The sequence below is a fragment of the Myxine glutinosa genome, chromosome 14, assembly GCF_964187855.1.
Source record: "Myxine glutinosa chromosome 14, kmMyxGlut1.1, whole genome shotgun sequence".
In the NCBI taxonomy this organism is placed as follows: Eukaryota; Metazoa; Chordata; class Myxini; order Myxiniformes; family Myxinidae; genus Myxine; species Myxine glutinosa.
The window spans coordinates 15,770,625-15,796,196 of NC_136274.1; the positions used below are offsets into that span (position 1 = coordinate 15,770,625).

Here is a 25,572-nt window from a genome sequence, read left to right on the forward strand (position 1 = left end):
AATTGTGGACTGTGGCTTGCAAACCGAGCCTCAAGGGCGGTGTACAGAAGCGTTTTTTTAAAATAACAATAAATACAAGCTGCAGGGAGGTGAAATTTGCTGCACATGATGTGCAATGTTCTCAGAGTAAAACGAGTGTTCATTTACGTCCACGGGATATCTCAGAAAATAAAGAAGATCTAAGCACACCTGACACTCGGCCGATACTTCAGACTTTGGGACGCTCACGTGGCTGTATCGCCGAATAAACTGTTCCAACCCATCATTTTTGATGGGCTTTTATACTAGTCTGTCCATAAAACTCAACATCATGAAAATTGGAGGAAAAGTGTTCAAGTTATGATCAAATATGTGTTTTTTGTTAGTTAGGAAATCTGAAAAAGTAGGCAAAGAACACGAAACAAATATCAGGTGCACAACTTCAGTGCAGGTACACTATTATGATGCAAGATCATCTTGGAAGGCCAAGCAGTCTTTGAAATCCCGCATTGGCAAATACGAGCGATGACAAAGAGTGAGTTTTATTTTTCAGACCACAATTTGACCTTGACCTTTAACCCAGAGGGGAATTATGTAAATTAAACATAAATGTGGCTTGCTATAGGTTATCTAATGAGGGCAATTTTGTTCCGATCGAATAAAACTTTTGGTCACGTTTTGGTGCAAAATGGTAAAATGTATTTAATTTGGTCATGATAAACAAAATTAGGTCAAACGTCAAAAAAAAAACCGCAGGGATACGGTGTACCTATTCTAAATCGGGGTACACACCGGGATCATTAATCCAAGGAAGCTGGTACTCATTTTGCCATCTCGGAAGGATGACAGGCCGAATCAACCCCACCTGGTGTTAATTCAACGACCGACCGAGATTTGAACTCAGGTCCCTGGAATCCCAAGGGGGTACCCTAACCACTAAGCCACCACCAGGCTTTTGTATTTGCATTATTGATGCAAATTTTCATTCTGAATGTCCCAGCTGGCTCCGAGATACAGCTGAGAAATAGTTTGGTAATTTGGTGTTGAGAGTGCAGAAAGAAAGTAATAAAAATAATAATTTTGGAAATGGTGGTTTAGTACTCCTAGGGGTCTCAGAAACTCTGTGACACCATCAAAAATTGGGGCCGCCAATTGCAGAAACAACCTCTATAACAGCAATAAGCCTCCCCCCCCCCCATGATATAGAGGGAGGCTTAACAAGGAACATTGGTGCAGGAGGCCATTCGACCCATCATGCATGCCTGTGCTCCACCAACACCAGATGCCATCACACTCATCCACGGTGGCAGCTCCCAACAACTCCTAGCAATATCCCTTTACTCCTCCATGTCCAATGCATCTAGGTAACTGTGTGATTCCAATTTAATCCTATCTACTGTTTCTGTTGCCACTACCTTTCCAGGGAGGCCATTCCATGCTTTAACTACTCTCTGACCTCCCATCTGGCTATGGCCCCTGGTGCCAACATGGGCTATTGTGCCGCAAAAACTTCTGTATTGACGTTGCCCCTTCATGATCTGAAACATCTCCATCAGATCCCCTTATAATCTCCTTTCTAATGTACGTCTCCTTCAGTCACTCCTGAAAGCTTCGTCAAGCGAGGCCCGGAATCAATGTAGTCGCCCTGCGCTGAACTCGCTCTGTGGCAGCGATGTTCTTAGTCAGACATGGCGACCAAAACTGAACACAATATTCTAGATGAGGCCTCGCAACATTTCTCCGTGTTAACACAACCTCTTTTGATTTAGAATTCATCCCCCTACGGATACAACCTAAAACCCAATTAGCCTTACCTTTGCCACCTGGCACATTCTGCTGGTCCACGCTCAATCACACACAAAGCGCAACCATTGTTCCATGAAATGTATTGGAATTATTTCCGTAGGTAGAAGATAAATCTTTCCGTCGCATTAAACCATCTCTTTTGATAACGTCGACGTGCCCATCACGTCAGAGATTTCTATCTTTAATAATCTGTGTCAGACAAATATGAAATAGGTGAACAAAAACAGACTGAAGAGAGCAGCCATTGCCAAAGGTATCCATGAGATGAGACGTGAGAGGCATACTTTATGCGTACTGGAGATTTGATGAAATGCCATAAAGAACAGTCGTCTGTAAATGTCACATAAACTGAACGAATTGGATGTTTCTGGGCAAGGATTACTGGGATTCAATCATGACCAAACTATGTCGGGCCAGAATTACTCGGAGTTAAACATGAAACCTATGGACTGCAAGGTGCCTGTGGCTGCGGTTCAGAATTCTTTTCCTCCTTTTTCAGTCTGCCTGGGTCTTGGGAGATGCAGCCCCTCCACATCCTAAATCTTAATAGTATCGCAGGCTCCATGGAGCGGCCGCTGCCACGGAGGGACAGCGAGCCCATTGAGAAAATGGCCGAGGCACCTCCCCCGCAGCTGCTCTCGTCGTGAATAGGACCGCTGTCCACGTCGTGGGCGACAGCACCTGAATGAGAAGGAAGGCGACTGGCCCCACAAATGCCCCACGTACGCACGACCGAACAAACCGCTCTTGCTCACGCGGGAAGTCATTAACAGCGAGCGTCACGTAACGTCGCCATGAGCCTGGGCACCACTCCAAAGGACATTTCCCCTGCCAGTGTAAGGAGCACACACAATTTTCTCATTGCTCACTATTAATGACAGAAATGGCACCTGCTGGAGGAATTCCACAATTTGCCAATCAATATGAGCAACATTTGAGCATGTTTTCTGCTCCCCTTCATCACAATACGACTCTGCGATTAGATCCTATTTCTGCACAAAGCTCACCTGTCAGTGTAAGGAGCATACACAATTTTCTCATTGCTCACTGTTAATGACAGAAATGGCACCTGCTGGAGGAATTCCACAATTTGCCAATATGAGCAACATTCGAGCAGGTTTTCTGCTCCAATACGACTCTGCGATCAGATCCTATTCCGGCACCAAGCTCACCTGCCAGTGTAAGGAGCACACAAAATTTTCTCATTGCTCACTGTTAATGACAGAAATGGCACCTGCTGGAGGAATTCCATCATTTGCCAATATGAGCAACATTTGCGCACGTTTTCTGCTCCCATTCATCACAATACGACTCTGCGATCAGATCCTGGTCTGGCACCAACCTCACCTGCCAGTGTAAGGAGCACACACAATTTTCTCATTGCTCACTATTAATGACAGAAATGGCACCTGCTGGAGGAATTCCACAATTTGCCAATCAATATGAGCAACATTTGAGCATGTTTTCTGCTCCCCTTCATCACAATACGACTCTGCGATTAGATCCTATTTCTGCACAAAGCTCACCTGTCAGTGTAAGGAGCATACACAATTTTCTCATTGCTCACTGTTAATGACAGAAATGGCACCTGCTGGAGGAATTCCACAATTTGCCAATATGAGCAACATTCGAGCAGGTTTTCTGCTCCAATACGACTCTGCGATCAGATCCTATTCCGGCACCAAGCTCACCTGCCAGTGTAAGGAGCACACAAAATTTTCTCATTGCTCACTGTTAATGACAGAAATGGCACCTGCTGGAGGAATTCCATCATTTGCCAATATGAGCAACATTTGCGCACGTTTTCTGCTCCCATTCATCACAATACGACTCTGCGATCAGATCCTGGTCTGGCACCAACCTCACCTGCCAGTGTAAGGAGCACACACAATTTTCTCATTGCTCACTATTAATGACAGAAATGGCACCTGCTGTAGGAATTCCCAGTCATGGTTCGGCATAACAATCAAGCGAGGCATAACAAAAAGACTGCTGGTCGTGGTGGTAGAGACCTTTGTTTTGGTGGAATGGCTTCCAAAACAACCACCAAAGAATCCGAGTATCTCGATGGAAAACAGCTCCACGTACTTCCTGTACGTAGCAACACACGGATATTTCGCATTAAAGCAGGTGCTGTGAAAAATGGAGCATTACCTGTGGCCTTTTGACACAACCATTCTCCTCTTAATGGCCCTGTAAGACCCCTTTGTATTTGTATGTCCCAACTGATCCAATCGAACAAAATGGCCTCTCCCATTGAACTCTTTCGCATCCTTATACATATTTGCTTCCAAAGAATGTCTCTTGTGGGAGATTTCGTTTCTAAAGAAATGTTGAAAATAATTAGTGCGCACTGTATTGTAAACTACTGTGGCAGGTATTTTTTGCTGGATAAGCTGTCACATGTATATATCACGGCCTTTGATTCAATCAAAAGGTTCCATTGCATTGTTGATTTAATTATATTGAAGATTTATTTGAAAGTCAAAACACCGTAATCTGGTAATTACTCTTCATTTTACAATATCAAATGCCTGTTATACGTGTGGCAGAGCTCTGCAAGACCTGAACAATGGATCACTGCAAAGGTAGGGAGGCGAGGAATGAGAGTTTGAGGATGAGGAAGGATTGCGAAGATGCAGAGGAGGAGGGATTGTGAGGATGCACATGAGGAAGGATTGTGAGGATGCACATGAGGAAGGATTGTGCGGGTGCACATGAGGAAGGATTGTGCGGGTGCACATGAGGAAGGATTGTGAGGGTGCACATGAGGAAGGATTGTGCGGGTGCACATGAGGAAGGATTGTGAGGGTGCACATGAGGAAGGATTGTGAGTGTGCACATGAGGCAGGATTGTGAGGGCGCACATGAGGAAGGATTGTGCGGGTGCACATGAGGAAGGATTGTGAGGGTGCACATGAGGAAGTATTGTGCGAGTGCACATGAGGAAGGATTGTGAGGGTGCACATGAGGAAGTATTGTGCGAGTGCACATGAGGAAGGATTGTGAGGGTGCACATGAGGAAGGATTGTGAGGGTGCACATGAGGCAGGATTGTGAGGGCGCACATGAGGAAGGATTGTGCGGGTGCACATGAGGAAGGATTGTGAGAGTGCACATGAGGAAGTATTGTGATGGTGCACATGAGGAAGTATTGTGATGGTGCACATGAGGAAGGATTGTGAGGATGCACATGAGGAAGGATTGTGAGGGTGCACATGAGGCAGGATTTGGAGGGTGCACATGAGGCAGGATTGGGAGGGTGCACATGAGGAAGGATTGTGAGGGCGCACATGAGGAAGGATTGTGAGGGTGCACATGAGGAAGGATTGTGAGGATGCACATGAGGAAGGATTGTGAGGGTGCACATGAGGAAGGTTGTGAGGGTGCACATGAGGAAGGTTGTGAGGGTGCACATGAGGAAGGATTGTGAGGGTGCACATGAGGAAGGATTGTGAGGATGCACATGAGGAAGTATTGTGCGGGTGCACATGAGGAAGGATGGTGAGGGTGCACATGAGGAAGGATGGTGAGGGTGCACATGAGGAAGGATGGGGAGGATGCACATGAGGAAGGATTGTGAGGATGCACATGAGGAAGGATTGTGAGGATGCACATGAGGAAGTGTTGTGCGGGTGCACATGAGGAAGGATTGTGAGGATGCACATGAGGAAGTATTGTGCGGGTGCACATGAGGAAGGATTGTGCGGGTGCACATGAGGAAGGATTGTGGGGTTAAAATGGGGGTGAGGATTGCGATGATGCTGCCAGGCAAGGATTGTGGGGGTACAATGGGGCGAGGACTGCGATAATGCTGCCGGCAAGGATTGTGGGGGTATAATGGGGCGAGGATTGTGATGTTGCTGCCGGGCAAGGATTGTGGGGGTATAATGGGGCGAGGACTGCGATAATGCTGCCGGCAAGGATTGTGGGGGTATAATGGGACGAGGACTGCGATAATGCTGCCGGCAAGGATTGTGGGGGTATAATGGGGCGAGGATTGTGATGTTGCTGCCGGGCAAGGATTGTGGGGGTATAATGGGGCGAGGACTGCGATAATGCTAACGGCAAGGATTGTGGGGGTATAATGGGGCGAGGATTGTGATGTTGCTGCCAGGGAAGGATTGTGGGGGTGCACATGAGGAAGGATTGTGAGGATGCACATGAGGAAGTATTGTGCAGGTGCACATGAGGCAGGATGGTGAGGGTGCACATGAGGAAGGATGGTGAGGGTGCACATGAGGAAGGATTGTGAGGATGCACATGAGGAAGGATTGTGAGGATGCACATGAGGAAGTGTTGTGCGGGTGCACATGAGGAAGGATTGTGAGGATGCACATGAGGAAGGATTGTGAGGGTGCACATGAGGAAGGATTGTGAGGATGCACATGAGGAAGGATGGTGAGGATGCACATGAGGAAGGATTGTGAGGATGCACATGCGGAAGTATTGTGCGGGTGCACATGAGGAAGGATTGTGCGGGTGCACATGAGGAAGGATTGTGGGGTTAAAATGGGGGTGAGGATTGCGATGATGCTGCCAGGCAAGGATTGTGGGGGTACAATGGGGCGAGGACTGCGATAATGCTGCCGGCAAGGATTGTGGGGGTATAATGGGGCGAGGATTGTGATGTTGCTGCCGGGCAAGGATTGTGGGGGTATAATGGGGCGAGGACTGCGATAATGCTAACGGCAAGGATTGTGGGGGTATAATGGGGCGAGGATTGTGATGTTGCTGCCAGGTAAGGATTGTGGGGGTATAATGGGGCGAGGATTGTGATGTTGCTGCCAGGGAAGGATTGTGGGGGTATAATGGGGCGAGGACTGCGATAATGCTAACGGCAAGGATTGTGGGGGTATAATGGGGCGAGGATTGTGATGTTGCTGCCAGGTAAGGATTGTGGGGGTATAATGGGGCGAGGATTGTGATGTTGCTGCCAGGGAAGGATTGTGGGGGTATAATGGGGCGAGGATTGTGAGGATGCAAAAGTGTTCGACAATGTTTTCCATTTCACTTTGAAGACAGCAAAACATATTTCCTCCTTTTCTGTCCATGTTTTTCATTGCTATGCTATAGTGATAAATGCGCAATATTCATTTTTACTTCCTCCACCTAACGTGACGGAGGTCATGTTTCCACCGGTGTTTGTCTGTCTGTGAGCAGGATATCTCAAAAGGTTATGGACGGATTCGGACAAAACTCGGTGGATGAGTTGATTAGGTAACAAGAACAATGAGATTACATTTTGGTTCAGGTTCAAATCCAGATGTGGCCTATCGGTGGGATCCAAAATGTGAACTCTTCAGCCTGGCGGAGCATGCTCTCTACCGGTGTCGTTCTACTTTCCTCTGTGATGCAATATTCCTGAGACCAGCCAATTAGTGTTTCCCTTAAGGAAGCTAACAAGTGCTCCACACCCGAAGTAACATCAATTCCATGGAGTGCGAATCAAATTATCAAACATTTCGCCGCGATGTCGATTACGCAAATCATTTTGACGCAACAAACCCCCGAATATAACGAGTTCTAATATTTCTGCAGCATTCCCATCACAATCCACACAAATAATTTGTACAACCGAGAAGCCAATAACAACATCCTCCAACACTCAACCATGCGCCCCTACAACCTGCTGCTCCCCATTATGAAATGCTCTTTTCGCAATATCTTTTTCCAAGATGGACTTTCACACAATTACTCAAAAAACATCAGCAAACATCCAGCTGTGCAGAATTTGTCATCATCATGTTTTATGAATGTTTACTCGGGGTAATAACTCACCTGATCCTGTGCACAACTATGTATGTACACAGACAGCCCAATGAAAATACAGGCAAAGGTCGAATACTCATGCTGTTCACAATAAGCTCTGATGTGCGTGATTAATATAATGTTTGCACAAACCTGCATCAGCACCGAGCTATTGTTATTTGCATAAGGTTTAACGAGGAGAACCACAGAAGAAGAAAAAAATTCCTATCACAACCCATTAGGACTACACCTCTGGGTGTTTTGGGAAAACATCTCACCTGCAGCCAAGAACAACAACAATTCTAACGATAAAGTATCTGAAAATGCAAAGCCTGTCTGTGTCCGTTTGTATTCAGCCGTCGTCTTCTTCTTCTTCTTTATTTCCGTTTGCTCAAAATAACGAAAACAGTTTAAAAAAAAATTACCAAATGAAAATTGATGATTTTATACAGCCTTGACCTTTGAGCTTTTGATCTAAAAAAATATTCAGTTTCTCGCTTTTGATTGGTGAACCAATTCAGTGACGCAATATGCAAATTATTTAAATTTCAGGTCAATCAGATGAAAATTGATGATTTTATGTGATGCTGACCTTTGAACATTCGACCACATTATTAATTTTCCTTCTCCAAATTCTCGTAATAAAACTTTGTTGAGAATTTGATGACAAAACACAAATGGTAAATTTAAATTTCAGGTCAAGTGGATGAAGATGAATGCTTTAGGTGATGCTGACCTTTGACCTTTTGATAAAATTATTAATTTGCCTTCTCCATATCATCATAATAAAGCCTTGGTGAAAATTGGATGACAATAGCTCAAATGGTAAAAAGTGAAGGCCCGGACAGACACACAGAAGTGATTACAAAACCCCGTCCCCTGCACAAAGTCTTGCCCATAATGCCATTATCAACTCAAACTTCTTCTTCCTCTTTTGGCCATTACATTTTTCACTCAATAGATTGTTTGGGTCTTTTCTTTTATAACTGGTCCATGGGCTGACAGGACACTCATCTCTAAACTGTCCAGCCTGGGTTTGAATCTTTACCGAGGTATAAACTGCCATTCTGGTGTCCACAAGCAGGGTAATTCATCAATGTGCATCCCGTCCCTCGGATCATCCTTAAACCGGGCATCCTGCCTGCCGTCCTTCGCAAAGAGTAAGCGAGCCATCACCCTGAAAAAAAAATCCAAATTTCTGCCCCAACTACTGCTGGGAAGGCAAAGACAAACTGCTTCGGGACCACAGTAATATTGCTGAGAACCTCGGAATCAGAACCAGTTCATTTCCTGTAACAACAGTCATGCTATTGAACAGAAGAAACTGACAGGAAAGCCAGGGAGTTTTAGCGTTCCAACTCTCCGGGCCAAAAACAAGACCACATTGTGTTGTAAACAAATGGACATAGGTCACGTTTTCATACAACATTTGGAATCAAAATTGTGCCACTTGTGTGACCACAGGAGCGAAATGGGGCAGACAGGGTCGAGGCAGCGAATTCTTGCCAGGATGTGTTTCTGAGCAATTCAGACTTTTCTACGATATCAAATCTAAGACTCGGATATCAAATCTTTCCTCTTCTCCAATGGCTTGATCTCCGATCATCAATTTGGTTTCAGACCAGGTCACTCTACTCTGGACATGCTGCTTCTGCTGTCTCAACAATGGATGGAGGTCCTCAATGCCAAACAGGAAATCAGAGCCGTCTCCCTTGACATATCACGTGCCTTCGATACGGTCTGGCACCCAGCTCTGCTCACCAAACTCTCCTGCTATGGTATCCATGGAAATCTCCACGCATTGCTAGCGGACTTCCTCTCTTGTCGTAATCAACATGTGGCCCTGAATGGGTTTCTCTCATCTCCTCTTCCTGTTCAGGCTGGAGTTCCCCAAGGCAGTGTTCTGGGCCCTGTGCTATTTCTGGTCTTCATCAATCAATGATCTCTCCGACTCTCTTGAAAATCCTCTCGATCTCTTTGCTGACGACTCTACTCTCTGTCGCTCCATTCCTCATCCCTCAGATCGGCAGTCTGCAGCCTCCTCACTCTCTGCAAACCTGGACAAAATCTCAGACTGGTCAAACAAGTGGAACATGTCTTTCAATCCTGACAAATCTCACACTCTTACGATGTCTCTCCAAAAGGACCGAATGGAAAACCCTCCCATCTACTTTCTGAACAATCCTCGCCAAGAAGTTCTGTCACTCAAGCTTTTGGGTCTCACTATCTGCCATGATCTTTCTTGGGAAAACCACATTTCAAATCTGGCCTCCAAAGCCAGTCGCCGACTGGGCATCCTCTGATGTGCGAAGTCCTTCCTTGGCACACCTGAGCTCCTCACCACATACAAGGCTTTAATCCACAGCTCAATGGAATACTGTTCCCCCCTCTGGGCCGGTGATCCTGCCTCACACCTCGCTCGGCTTCACGCTGTTGAAACCAAAACTTTCAGAATCATTGGAATCTCCCGCGATGAAGCCGATTGTGACCGCAGGCAGGTAGGTAGGTGGACTTTGTCTTCTACCGACTCCTATCCGGCCTAGCTCCCCTAGCTCTATCTGTGCTCTGTCCCCCACCAAATGTTCCTACAGGTCGCACAAGATCGGCCAGCAACCCTCTTCTGGTGAAACTGCCAAAATCAAGATTCTCTGCTCACCTTCACTCCTTCATTCCTCTTTACTACCACCTCTGGAACAAACTCCCTCACTCTCTTCAATCCCACTCCTCCCTCCAGGTCATTAAAACAGCTGTTCACCACCATCTCTTATCTTCCCCATCCAAAACCTTGATCTTTTCTTCCCCCGTTAATTCATCCCAGATCCACTTTTTTGAAATACCGACTTCTTTCCTGGAAGTTCTAGCAGTGTCCATGTGTTTTATACCTCCCCCCCCCCCCCCCCACCCCCTTCCCATGCCTCCTCCCCCCAAGCCCTCTCTCTCTCCCACAGATCTCCCGATGTCCCTGTTCTCTAATGTTGTACTTGTGTGCTTTCCTCGCTCTCCCCATCCTGTCTCCCGCTCCCTTTATTGTATGTTCTGAGTGTCCGTTTTTTTTTTGCGATTAATGTTAGCTCTTACACGAGCCTCGATCTTGTATACAAAAAAAAGAAAAGAAAAAAAAGGTTGCAATGGCGAATGGTGTGCTTACACTGTGCACTTGTATACCTCCAATCACCTGTCCTGAGTGAGAGCGAGCACCAGGATCCAGAGGAAGACGGTCAAAATTTTATTGCACATGGAGTGGGGAGTGGGTCGACCATTGATATTAAGGAGAAAAATTGTTTAAAAGTTCACGTGTTCGTAAAACAAAATTGGTGGAAGCCACATTTACAGAAAAACAAGTTTGAAATCTTTCTTCATGTGCTGAAAACTTAAGTCATAACACGTGTCCCACCCTTCTTCGAGGGAGTTTGAAAACTTGGCGTGCATGTGCTCACGACAGGCTAATACTGTCCCAGGCAAGAATATATATATATATATAGTTGCAGATATGAGGATTGTATTTTTTTGATTGTGTTGCCCAAGGGTATGCTTGAGCGAAAGCCCAAGGGTATAGTAAATGGTTGTGAATTATTGTTTTAGTCTGAGCCCTCCTTGCTCCAGTGTGTATAAAGGTGAAAGGGCGTTCCGGTAGTTAATTCCATAAAGCATACATTGAAGGACACTATAATATCCCTGTTCAGTAGTTTATTTCCTTATTCTGTGTATTAGGTTAAGGCGTTGTCTTCCATTAAAATGACACTCCATTGCACCAAGTGAAATAAGATGGATTCCCTTCATTCTTCATTCCCATTCCCAAAACCTCCATTTCCCCTTTCGTCATGGCCAAGCCTCGATTGCCAATATTACATCCCCTCCAAAACCACCATTGAACATGTGCTCGGGTCGGGGAAGAAAGGCGTGCCCGCCCGTCGTCATCAAGGGCGGAGCCAGAGGGTCGCGCGACCAACCAGGGCCGAGGTGAGCACCCCGATGGGCGTGTCCTGAAGGCCGGCGGCTTGATCGCCGGAGGCGTTATAAAAGCGAGTGCGCAAGGTCCTGCGAGAGAGAGAGAAGGTTCAAGGTCAATTACAAGCAGTTGTGCCAGAGACGGCAGACGCGTCCTGAGGTGAGCCAGAGAAGCAGCTTTGGCTCCACAAGCAGCGTTGACTCCACCAGGCAGCTTCAACCCGTACCCCGTGGGAACCAGATAGCGGTGGCATCGGTGGCCGTCGAGGTCCAGCCGACGTCCCGTGCGGGCGGGATCAAGCCCGAACCATCTGCCCCAGCTGAACCTTCCCATTCCTCCTTCCAGCATTCATTCCTGCCATTCCATCCTTCTTGTGTATGTGAGTTTGTTCTGTTTGTTCTGTCCTGGGTATTTAATTAAGTTTGTATAAGCTAGTATTTTCACTGTGTCACCTGCTTTTTCCATGTTCCCTGTATATAACTTTGACTGCTCCTTTTGCTTGTGTGTGTAAATAATAAATCCCGTTACTCTCCTGTACGTCTTCTTCTTCCTCTTTACATTCGGTCGCTTTAGAGGTTTCCAAATTGAATATCTGTGGCGCGATCCGGCCAACGTTCGGGAATCGGGTTTAGTCGGGGAAAACTGTTCGGCCGCGGTGCCTCCGCTCGGCAAACATAACATCTTATCCGCGGGCCGTAACAATATATATATATATATATATTGTCGCGATCCCGGCTGTGAAATGGTTCCCAGCACGGAATACGGACGTTAATGTCCGGGCTTCAAGTAGTCCACGGAGTGGACAGAGAGAACTCAATAAACACAATTGTGTTTTAATCGGCCTTCTAGGGGTAAGGCACGATGCTTTATTGGCTCGATCACAAAAACCATAAATGGTAACAGAATGGAATACACTGCACAAAGCCTGCAGGAACTGTCGGCCCCAGAAGCTCCAACAGGACGCAGGCAAGATCACTCGCGGTTCCAATCGACGATCTCCGGGACTCGGAGGGTAACAGAGTGGAATACACCGCACAAGGCCTGCAGGAACTGTCGGCCCCAGAAGCTCCAAACAGGACGCAGGCAAGATCACTCGCGGTTCCAATCGACGATCTCCGGGACTCGGAGGGTAACAGAGTGGAATACACCGCACAAGGCCTGCAGGAACGGTCGGCCAGCAGCTCCAACACGACGCAGGCAATATCTGACTCACGGTTCCAATCCACGAGATCCGGGAATCACTCGTTCTCTTCCGGAGTTACTCACTCGTAAAATACAGAACGGTAAACGATCAGCCCAACGCGGCTGTCGTGAAGATTAAGGGAAATCCCTTTATCTATTTCCCACTCGGCGCCTTCGAGTCGCGTCCGTTGCATAAGATGGCGACCGCGCTCTCTGGACTCTCCACCAATCACGTGCCGAATCGCCTCCCGATCGCGTGAGGCTCCAAGGAGGCCACGTCACGCGGTGGGCGGGGCACCAAATCTGGGTGAGAACAGGTGGTTTCACCGGTGGTTTCTCACAGTCCTCCCCCCCTGAGTAAAAACCCCGTCGAATAGACGGCGTTTTTAAAACCAGTATTTGTAGTAGGTGCAAATCACATGGCAAGATGATGGCGGTAATCGCTAACAGGCAATTAACGCAATTAACAATTATTAACACTTATTAACAACAATAACGCAACAACGCAACAATATAGCGCAACAATAACGCAATTATTAACGCACAGGCAATTAACAGGCATTAACAGGTTAACAATGAACCAGTTTGGTTTGTTTTTTTTCACACACAAATTTTAACACCATACACCACATTAATATCTACCCTACAAGAGTTACACTTCACACAAAGCACAATAGAGAGGCAAGGGGGCCAAACTCAAGTTGGGGGAAGCGTTGACAGGAAGGAAACGGGCCGAGACCGAGAGCGGCGGGTACTCCTCCGGTGTCGAGAACAACAGTCATATGCGTAATGACCCCTTTCACCGCACTGGTAACATCGATCGTTCGGGTCGAAAGGCCTGCGGACCAAAGGGCGTCTGAAACGAGGCCGCCGCGACATGCCATTCGACATCTCGACGCACACACGCGATCCGCAAATTAACCTTCCATCAAGGGCTCTGACCGAATCTTCAGCATCTCGTGGCTCTTCAAACTCAACAACTGCAAATCCATGTGGGTTTTGAGCAACCCATACGTTGCGGAGTGGTCCGTAATGTTCGAAGACCCTCCCTAGCTCGGCTTTCGCTGCTCCATTGCCCAGGTTTCCCACATATACCTTAGCATTAGCGTTCCTGCTGAATCGCGACATGGCGGGAGCGGTCCCTGAGGAGCACGGCACCTGAGGGTGGCTTGACGGGAGGCTCGGGTGGACTTCAGCTGACGCAACGTCACCGTCGGGAACTGGAGTCGAGGCGCTAGGCTCCTCGGGCCAGAGTGAAGATATGTCTGACTCCGCCACTCTCTCCGCCTGTTTACTCTGGGATCTAGTGACCCCCCCACAGGTCAGAGTCAATGACTCCTCCCTGGCCATGGCATCATTGCCAATCAGCAAGGAGACCCCGGGTATCGGGTAGTAGGGTACCACCACACAGGTCACTGGACCCTTAAAAATGTCACTCCGGACCTCGAGGAGGGCAAGGGGATACCGGCCAAGAACCCGGTCAATGCCCCGAAGGAGGGTATACTCGCCGGTATAACGCATCTGAGAGGCCGGAACTACCCCCGCCCGGAGAACACACCGTGTCGCCCCAGTATCCCGAAGGTATTGGGCCTCAAACTTCAGCATCGAATCAGGGCCACCCACTAAGGCTGTCCCTGAATAATCCTGGTACAGTGGATGAATGGAATTAGCCTCGGTGGCAGTGACCTCGGTCACCGATGCCACCGTCGTGTGCGAGGGCCCGGCGGATGAGCTCCACTGATCTCCCTCCGACTTAACAGGAGGGTTGCCTCGGTAGGCCGGACTAGTGGGATTAGAGAAGCAGCGGTTTTCACCGTGCCCCACGCGTTTGCAGAAATCGCACCAGGGCCCTGCCCTGGTCTGCGGCTCGCGACCGCCACCAGTGGAGGGCATCGGAGAACCCCTCCCCTCGATCCAGCCGCCGGGCAGACGGGGGGCGGTCTTGATCGCAGACTCCTCCGTCTTACGACGCGACTGCGTGACTTGCAGCATTTTGCACGCCAAAACATGTTTATCAATAAGGTTGACGCAGTCTGCCAAGGAAACAGTGTCTTTGTCGACAAGAAACAATGCTAAGTCAGGCGGAAGCTGTTGATCGATACGGTAACGCACCAGGAGTTCCGCAACCGCTTGAGGTAACTCAACCTTGCTCCCCTTGAACCATCTCTGCAGCTGTTCCAACAAGGCCCGCGAATGTTCCTCATAGGTTTGACTGGACTCACGAGTCCAGCTGAAAAAATTTCTCCTATAAATACATGCGGACACCGCATAGGCGTTCAAAATCTCGGCCTTCAATGCCCTGTATTTGTTTGCGTCCTCGGTTGCCATCCTCGCATATACCTCCCTCGCCTTCTCAGATAGATGGCTCACAAGATGGCCGACCCACAAGCTCTCATCAATGCCACCGGCAGCCAACAACTTCTCCGCCATCTCCAGATACGCTTCTGGCTTCGTGTCTCCCGTCCAGTCCGGCAAACGAACATGAACAGTTTCCGGGACTCTTGCAGCAGACCCCTCTGCCCGCGGTCGTTCAGTCAACATTCGCAACTCATGCTCTCTGACGTGTTCAGCTTCTGCTGCTGCCTCTGCTGCTGCCGCACGCTCTCTCTCTCTCTCACGCTCTCTCTCTGCTGCCGCATGCTCTCTCTCTGCTGCCGCAGCACGCTCTGCCTCTGCTGCTGCCGCGCGCTCTCTCTCTCTCTCACGCTCTCTCTCTGCTGCCGCACGCTCTGCCTCTGCCCTGTCATTCTCCCTGTTATACATGTCAAGTTGTTGAACCGGAGTCAGCCCGGTCCAGAAGGGCGAACGCATGCATTTAGTCATGATGGAATCGCTTCCTAACATATCGGGTTTAGTGACTGGGTCAAGGCTGATTGCGTCGCTCGCATCGCCACCCACGCGACTGTCAACATGATCAGGTTGAACTCTCACTTCTCTGGTCGACATAGCTTGGCTACGAGTTATCATAAGACAAGGCACAAAACACAACGCTCAAACACAACGCTCTGTTGGGGAAATACGACACGAACTACACAATATCACCACCGCACATCAAATTGCCAATGAGAAAAATACCACGTACAAATACTCACGTTTTTTTTTTGTTTTTTTTTTTTTGTCGGTTGTTTGGAGGGATCCGAAGCTATTCACTTATTCGGCAGTGAAGCACCACCCAAGACAGCGTCCCACGGCGAGAAGGCTCCTCCAAGACAGCGCCCGCTGGCGAGAAGGCTCCTCCAAGACGGCGTCCGCTGGTGAGAAGGCTCCTCCAAGACGGCGTCCGCTGGTGAGCAGATGCAAAGAAGATGCAGATGCAGAATTCCCGTCTCAATTCGAATGTCTCTTACTTGAATGATCCTAGGACGAGCAACCCATTTGTCGCGATCCCGGCTGTGAAATGGTTCCCAGCACGGAATACGGACGTTAATGTCCGGGCTTCAAGTAGTCCACGGAGTGGACAGAGAGAACTCAATAAACACAATTGTGTTTTAATCGGCCTTCTAGGGGTAAGGCACGATGCTTTATTGGCTCGATCACAAAAACCATAAATGGTAACAGAATGGAATACACTGCACAAAGCCTGCAGGAACTGTCGGCCCCAGAAGCTCCAACAGGACGCAGGCAAGATCACTCGCGGTTCCAATCGACGATCTCCGGGACTCGGAGGGTAACAGAGTGGAATACACCGCACAAGGCCTGCAGGAACTGTCGGCCCCAGAAGCTCCAAACAGGACGCAGGCAAGATCACTCGCGGTTCCAATCGACGATCTCCGGGACTCGGAGGGTAACAGAGTGGAATACACCGCACAAGGCCTGCAGGAACGGTCGGCCAGCAGCTCCAACACGACGCAGGCAATATCTGACTCACGGTTCCAATCCACGAGATCCGGGAATCACTCGTTCTCTTCCGGAGTTACTCACTCGTAAAATACAGAACGGTAAACGATCAGCCCAACGCGGCTGTCGTGAAGATTAAGGGAAATCCCTTTATCTATTTCCCACTCGGCGCCTTCGAGTCGCGTCCGTTGCATAAGATGGCGACCGCGCTCTCTGGACTCTCCACCAATCACGTGCCGAATCGCCTCCCGATCGCGTGAGGCTCCAAGGAGGCCACGTCACGCGGTGGGCGGGGCACCAAATCTGGGTGAGAACAGGTGGTTTCACCGGTGGTTTCTCACAATATATATATATATATATATATATATATATTATGGTGAGGAGAGGGAAACTGCAGTGATACCATGGTGAGGTGAGCAACTACAGTTGTACTGTCGTGATTTGTAGTTGTATTTTCGTGCAGTGTTTGCAGTTTCGTGTTGTTGCGGATCTCCAACGTCGGCCTCCCCCTTATCAAGGGAGGATTAATCCCCTTGTCCTTTGTACTAGCCGACGCGATCCGGGGCTATCACGTTCCTTCCGGTCGGTGTTAAATGGGGTTGTAAGCCGAATGAGTCTTATTACCTAAGTACTAACACCGGCCACGAAGCAAGGAAATAACCCCACCCGAACCACGACTTTGGTGGACACGCCGAGTGAAGTGAGCCGCGATTCGGGCTGTTAACGGGAACTAACCCGATTGGAGCGGTTCTTAATCGTGCCACGCTTACCCAATGGAGAAATCACTAAGACGATCAGATTAAGAGGAAAACAGGAAGAACAGGTAATTTATTCACACTTTGTACAAAGAAGAAGAAGAAGAAGAAGCAGAAATGTACAATGAAGAGGAAGAAGCAGATACACAGGGCAGCCTTATACAGTCTTACTTATCCCTGGACACGGGCCCGCTCGCACTCAGATTCAGACTCAGACTCACACGGGGTTGTAGATGGTCGGGTTGAGGGTCCACCGATGGCGTCCACAGCTCGCTCCGGTCCCCGACTCGTACCACGAAGCAGCTGGTGATGGTAGACGGTAGACGGCAGGCGAGATCGTCCCGTGTCGGTGGCGCGGACCGGTCAATTATACTGGGGGGATGGTAGGCTGGCGATTATACTCGCGTATGTAATAGTTGTACCGGCGCCTTATACGCGCTCCCGGTATCGCTCAGTACAATGCGCCACTCCCACAATGATGTCACCAAAGCGCCTTTCCCAATTCTTCTGCACGAATGCCAAACATGACAATCCTTTCACACGAGTCCTTCAATACTGGCGCCCTCCACCAAAGTCCTCTGATGCGCTTAAGTCCTTTTCATGCGAGCGAGCTGTCAGTCAGTCCTTGTAACCAACATAAGTCCTGGACAGTCCTCTCACAATGATTGCAGTTGCGTCAGTCCTTCTGTAATGAGCGCTGCTGCGTACGTCCTTCTGAAATGAGCGCTGCTGTGCAAGTCCTTCTGTAATGAGTGCTGCTGTGCAAGTCCTTCTGTAATGAGCGCTGATGCGTAAGTCCTTCAGAGGGCTTTGCGCTCCCGGTTATATAGCACCGCTTCGCGAACCCTCTCGAATCTCTAGCTACACCCTGTCAGGCGATCTCACCCGAGCCCTGGTTGGTTGATGGGGTCTTACCGGCTCCGCCCTTGATGGCTGCCTGACGTGGCCACACCCCCACACTTGCGCTCCGCCCCCTTTTCGGGCCTTACCTCATGGCATTTGGGCTGGTTCGAGCGAAAGCCCAAGGGCAGCGAACGATACCGGCCCAACGCGTAACAAACCACGAGGGGCAATGGGGTGCAGACTGGATAGTGCTCAATGGAGTCGATTGGAGGGAGGGTGCAAAATGAACGGGGCCTACTCTTATTTGTTTAACACAACGCAGATGCAACTATTGGAAATGGCCTTATCCTAATCACATACTATGAAATAACTAACGTTGTAAGGTGACCTACGTGTTGCATGTGGCCTAACTATGGGGTGCAACCTTTAACCTTTATTGATGTTACCTGTGTGGGTTCTCAAAACCACAACAATATATATATATATATATATATATATATATATATATATATATATATATATATATATATATATATATATATATATATATATATATATATACCATGGTGAGGAGAGGGAAGCTGCAGTGATACCATGGTGAGGTGAGCAACTACAGTTGTACTGTCGTGATTTGTAGTTGTATTTTCGTGCAGTGAAGTGTGGTGCCATTTTACATAGAAAGGAAAAGGAAGTTCAACAAATTTGGAAAAAAAGAAAAAGAAAAAAAAAGGAAGTTCAACAAATTTTCCCCCCAATTTACCAGTGTAAAACTAGTGGCATACAACGGTACTGCAGTATAATGACAGGGGCGGATCCAGGGGGGGGTGTTGCAGGGGGCCCACACCCCCCCCCCCCTCCATCCAGGATGAGGGTGCAGGCGGTGCGAATCTGCTGAACTTTTGGACCAGGGAAGAACACAAGGAACTGCAGAAACTTCCAAGAACGCACGAAATGCCGTTTCTGACGATCTTTTTTTTTTTTTAATAGCCTGGGGGAGGACCCCCAGACCACCCCTTTATCCCCCTCCCTCCAGGGCTATAGTTTCATGCACCCCTCCCCCCCCCCACCCCCCCCCACCCCCGTCTTGAAATTCCTGGATCCGCCCCTGAACGATAGTAAAGTACTTTAGGTTTACTATAGTGCAACTACAAGATGTAACACAGTAATACTATAATATTTCAACTGCAGTACTGCAATACTTTATAGTTATTATAGTAATACTATTTGAATGATCTTGTCTCGGATATGCACTACCAAGACACCACTTCGTCCAGCCCATGATCATTCACAGGATAAATCGGTCATTTCCCCATGTTTCTTGACACGGAATCGGGCGCAGACGGGGACTCATTCCATACCAAGAAGGAAAAACCTCCATTTAACCGTTCTCCAAAATAATTATTTGCAAATCAACTCATTGATCAAACTTATCAAATTATGGCCGTGATTTCCCATCATGGAAAATTTGAAACTTTTCAAGAAGTCAAGAAGTACATTTAGATTTATAAATGTGTAAGGACTTGGTGAAAAGGGAATACCAAGGATCGTACCGGTGCCGATATCCTTGATGACAAAAAGTTTGAATGTGTCGGAATGGGAAGGACACCACAAATGGGGGTATCTGAGGGATGCAAATGTTCATACAGTTGAGAGGCAGTGGGGATCGAGGACAGATACCTGGTTATGCATGTCCCGCTGAGACTCGTTCGGGAAGAGGCGCCATGGAGTCCCGTGTCCAGCATGACGAGTAGACTGCGCCATCCGTGAGGGTGTGCGTGTGACGAGATGAAAAATTCCGGAATGTCAGAGCAATATGGTAATGACCTGAGAAAGGATTTTATGTCAGTTTGGGATGAAGATCTGCAAATTCCGCTTGAAGTTGGATGGAAGGTGTGGTGAAAGTAAATGCACGGATTGTTGTTCAAACTCGGCGAGGAAGGGGCTGGAGGAAGAGGAGTGGGTGGGAAAGGGAGGAAAAGAGGCGATGGCTCTCAAGGCGAGGTGAGGAAGCCGAAGGGAATGGGAGTTTATGGTATAACTGAGTGAAAAGAGGAAGCACCGAGTAGGCAGGCCTTTGTTCAAATCAACAACACTTACACAATGTTACATCAATGTAATGATTGGATTAAATGTAAAATCACTTTTCAAACTTTGCACATCATATTTGGGGCAAAATTTCTCCCAGTCGATGTCAGAGACTGGTAGACAGTTATAAGAAACGCCTACTTGACGTTGTTTCTGCCAAAGGGGGCAAAACCACCTATTAGAGCCAAGGGTGGACTTACATTTTCCACATGCGAAATTTGCATTTATGATTATTTAAATTATACAATGGACTACAAAATGTAAATGTTTCATGATATTTGTTATATTATATCACCTTTATCTGTCAATATTGTTGAAATGAAGATCAAATAGCTGTATGTTGAAATATGTTGAAAAAGTCAAAACTTTACATGGGGTGTACTTACTTTTTCACGTGACTATGTCTCAAAAGGGTCGAAATGGGTATGAAAGGGTCTAAAGGTCTAAGGGGTGTTAAAGGTCTAAGGGGGTTAAAGGAGTGTAAAGGGTCAAAATGGGTGTAAAGGGTCAAAAGGGGTCTAAGGGGTGTAAAGGGTCTAAGGAGTGTAAGGGGTTTGAAGGAGTGTAAGGGGTTTAAAGGGGTGTAAATGGTCAAAGGGGTGTAAATGGTCAAAGGGGTCTAAGGGGTGTAAAGGGTCTAAAGGGGTCTAAGGGGTGTAAAGGGTCTAAGGAGTGTAAGGGGTTTGAAGGAGTGTAAGGGGTTTGAAGGAGTGTAAATGGTCAAAGGGGTGTAAATTGTCAAAGGGGTGTAAATGGTCAAAGGGGTGTAAGGGGTGTAAAGGGTCTAAAGGGGTCTAAGGGGTGTAAAGGGTCTAAGGAGTGTAAGGGGTTTGAAGGAGTGTAAGGGGTTTGAAGGAGTGTAAATGGTCAAAGGGGTGTAAATTGTCAAAGGGGTGTAAATGGTCAAAGGGGTCTAAGGGGTGTAAAGGGTCTAAAGGGGTCGAAGGGGTGTAGAGGGTCGAATCGAGTCTAAGGGGTTTAAAGGGTCGAAGGGGTGTAAAGGGTCGAAAGAGGTCTAATGGGTGTAAAGGTTTAAAAGGGGTCTAAGGGGTGTAAAGGGTTAAAAGGGGTCTAAAGATGTTCAGAGCCTCTAAGAGTCTAAGGGGTGTAAAGGGTCAAAGGGGTGTAAAGGGTCAAAGGGGTGTAAAGGGTCGAAAGAGGTCTAATGGGTGTAAAGGTTTAAAAGGGGTCTAAGGGGTGTAAAGGGTTAAAAGGGGTCTAAAGATGTTCAGAGCCTCTAAGAGTCTAAGGGGTGTAAAGGGTCAAAGGGGTGTAAAGGGTCAAAGGGGTGTAAAGGGTCAAAGGGGTGTAAAGGGTCAAAGGGGTGTAAAGGGTCAAAGGGGTGTAAAGGGTCAAAGGGGTGTAAAGGGTCAAAGGGGTGTAAAGGGTCAAAGGGGTGTAAAGGGTCAAAGGGGTATAAGGGTGTGTAAATTGGCACAAGGGGTGTAAAGGGGTATAAGGGGTGTAAAGGGGTATAAGGGGTGTAAAGGAGTGTAAATGGTCTAAAACGGTCTGAGGAGTGTAAAGGGTCTAAAGCGTGTAAAGGAGTGAAGGTGGAAAGAAATTACCTCGGGTTCATAAAGATATTGTTGCGGATATGGGATTTGCATCCATCCATATCCGCTTGTAAATATTCCCCTATTTCCTCAATACTTCCCAACTATCCCCAATCCCCCATTCCCTAGTCCCATTTTCTGTAAACAACACTCTGTAGACCCGACCTCCCCCTATTTCCCCCATTAAATGTCGTGCCCAGGTTCACCGCATCTCATGTAAGACAACTATAGGACATCTTGCTAGTTATTCTTAGTCTATGTCAGTTAAGGACTCGTTTCCATTAATTCTGACCCTTCGTTGCACCAGAATGTGATTGTATGGCACCGTTAGGAAGTTTAGGACCTCCCAATACCTCCCCGCAGCTCTTCCTCACGGTTCAGCAACAACAACAACAACAACAGCAACGGCGGCGGCGTGCACAGGGAGTGCGCGTCCTCACTCCGGCTTGGTTGGTAGGGGGTGTTGGGAGGGCACGAGGCCTTCCCAACGAGCCGCCATCGAACATGTACTCGACGGGGTTACCAAATAGGGGCTCCCTGTCAGCTCCTCGTCAAGGGTGGAGCCCGGTAACCCCCGCACCCAATGGAAGCGGCGGACCGGTCCCATCTGGGGCGGAGCCAACCAGCCGAGGGCGTGTCACTCCCCGCTGAGCATGCGCAGGAAGAGGGAGGTGACGTCAGATGCGCGCTGAGCTTGGAGCAAGCAAGACGTACCCTCCGAGCGCTGTGAGGCCTCCCTGCATCTCTTGGACCGTGCTTGATCCTGTCCCCGAGCCAAGGTGCACCTTGTGCTATCGAACTACCTGTCCTTCCCTGCCATCAATCCCTGTGTAAGTCAGCCTTGTTCCGTTTGTCTGTGGTCTGTCTGGGCTAAGATAAGACTGTAATTAAGTGCCCATCTCTTCTGTGTCTTTACCTCACTACCTTGTAATCTACCCCTTTTCTCCACCACTGTAATTATATCCTCCTCCGGAGGTCTTGAGAACTGTACCCCTTGCGTCGTTTCATCTATCCCAGTCGTTGTGTCCTTTCCATCATTGATTTAGCATAGCGCAATTTGGTCAACGTCTGGGTGGAATCGGGGTCTAGTCGGGGAATAACTGTTAGGTCGCGGTAATACACCACCGCTCGGTCAAAATAACATCTAAACCGCGTCCGTAACAATATTAACTCGGGAGTGCAACACGACAATAACAGGCCAAATGACCTCCTCATCACCGTCACGGTATAACCCCCATTTTCATGCACTTCGTGGTTAAAAATCTGACGGTAGAAAGTTTAGTTTTGATTAACCTTGGGAGCTCAAAGCAGGATGTACCAAACAAGGCAAAACAACAACTCACCTTGATGTGAGGACGAGGTGATCGTTGGAGGTTCACCCGGTTTGGAGTTGGCGTCACGTGGGTCCTTTCTTCTACAAACTATTTTTCACACTTGAGAGTGAAGTTAGATGAGCAGTAAAATTACCTTTAAAACGATGTATTGGTTGTTTGTACTATTTTCGGTTTTTGTATAATTAGCGCATTTGAGAGGTCGCGTGACTCCTTTGCCGAACTTACCGATCATGGTAACGTCTTAATACAGAGTTGTTTCTCACATATGATAACATATTTGATGATCGGAACTCACCATCAAACATTATATCGATTTCAAACTAATTAAATAATTTGTTTCGTTGTCGTTAGAATATCCACGTCGTATTGGGCAATAAACAGTTTGGGGTGTTCAAACATGAGGTAACGCTAAAATGTGACACTCCTCCCCCCCTCCCCCCCCCCCTACCCTCCCACCCCCCTCATACCCCACACACCTTCACATCACAGTCCCGAGGGATGGCGGCTTGACGACGATAAGAAATTCTGGTGCCAGGAATTAGCTGGGATATGCCAACCTAACCTCCCCCTGCAGCCTCTTCTTCCTCTTATCAGGGAGGTGGTGTCACTTTTTTCCTCCATCGACCAGCTTACACTTACAGTGAGACATCTCCGCAAAGCTACGGCTGATACTTGATGGAGAAAAGCTCTATCAGAACCTCATTGAAGGTTATGGAAAAGCTCACCCAGAAAAGTCCAAAAAGTCCTTTAGCTCATTTTAATATGAAAAGAAAAAGGTCGTTCGTTACCAGTAGGCCTATGTAGAAACTTCTAGGCCCTAACACTCCATAACGTTTGGACATACACCAACCCACTCCAAACTCCAACCCCACACCCTACACCCTACACCCCACACCTCAGCCCCACGCCCCACCCACTCCAAACCCCAACCCTACACCCCACACCCCACCCACTCCAAACCCCAACCCTACGCCCCAAGACCCACACCCCACACCCTACACCCCACCCACTCCAAACCCCAACCCTACACCCCACACCCCACACCCTACACCCCACCCACTCCAAACCCCAACCCTACACCCCAAGACCCACACCCCACACCCTACACCCTACACCCCACACCCCCACAGGTCATTTTAGAATGGATAAGACATCGTTCAGAGGTCGGGGATATCGATAATATCATGAGAAATTAAATATATCTCACCTGCGATTGAATATTTCTGTAATCGTGACCAGAAACCATTTGTAAAATCGAAACGGAAACGGAAACTCTTAATTAAATGAGATATTGGAAATCTATTTTGTGGTTAGACGATTGTAACGCATTCTCTAAACAACTATATAGGTTCTACGGATCAACATCGCTTATTTTAAACTGTAGGATGTATATTTTGAGTGTATATTTGGAGGTGTATATTTACTAAAATTAGCTAAGAGGTAACCTTTTTTTCTACAAACTATTTTTCACCCTTGAGGCTGATGTTGCTAGATGAGCAGTAAAATTACCTTTAAAACGATGTCTTGGTTGTTTGTACTACTTTCGGTTTTTGAATAATTAGCGCATTTGAGAGGTCACGTGACTCCTTTGCCGAACTTACCGATCATGGTAACGTCTTAATTAAGAGTTGTTTCTCACATATGATAACACATTTGATGATCCGAGCTCACCATCAAACATTATATCGATATCCGTGTTGAAATCCGATAAAAAAGGCTTTTTCTAAACATTTGTACATGTGGATCGACCCTCGGAGATCATGGCGACAGGTGGCGGCTCGGATGGTTTGAAGTTATGAATTGTGAGAAAATAACAGTTTTAAACCCCCTATTTAGGTGCAGGGTGGTAAAAGATGTTATCCTATAAAGGTTTGTGCCAATTAACCTTGGGAGCTCAGAGGAGTCGGTTCACAAATGAACAAACAAACAAACGGACATTTCACTTTCATATATATATATATATATATATATATATATATATATATATATATTTTTTTTTTTTATATATATATATATATATATATATATATATATATATATATATATATATATATATATATATATATATATATATATATATATATATATATATATATATATATATTTATATATTATATACATAGGCCTACATATAATTTCTTTTTTCCTTGTCGTTAAAGCATTGGGGATGAAAATTGGGAACAAAGATATTAAGTTGATACAAGGGTCAAGTATGTCGTTTATAGCAAAAATAAATAAATAAATAGAAAGCAGTGGTCTATGATCAAATGGCTCAACGTTCAGAGAAGCAGAATCACATGAACGTTACTTGCCAACAAAGCACCGATGAAACCACCAAGCAAAGGTCTCTCTGCAGACCTGGTCTGTGCCCAAAACCTGTAAAAAGATCAAAAGCACAATGACAGTCAAATCCTCAACACCCTAAAACCAGATCTCACTCCATTTGTTTGAGTTTACAGCAGCCTGCTTCTCTGTATGGAATGGAGTCGCCTGGTG

The 25,572-nt window shown here is 47.3% G+C and overlaps 1 protein-coding gene across 2 annotated transcripts in view; it reads right to left on the bottom strand.

Moving 5' to 3' along the window:
* Window positions 1-19,976, bottom strand: part of LOC137439215 (huntingtin-interacting protein 1) — a 425,088-nt gene extending 405,112 nt beyond the window's left edge. Inside the window, exon 1 of one of the 2 annotated variants that reach the window (XM_078768130.1) lies at window positions 19,779-19,976. In XM_078768130.1, the coding sequence (XP_078624256.1) occupies window positions 19,779-19,862 (84 nt within the window). In that variant the 5' untranslated portion in view covers window positions 19,863-19,976. The remainder of the gene's footprint in view (window positions 1-19,778) is intronic. The other variant, XM_078768129.1, reaches the window with a different exon arrangement.
* Window positions 19,977-25,572: the final 5,596 nt, after the last annotated feature.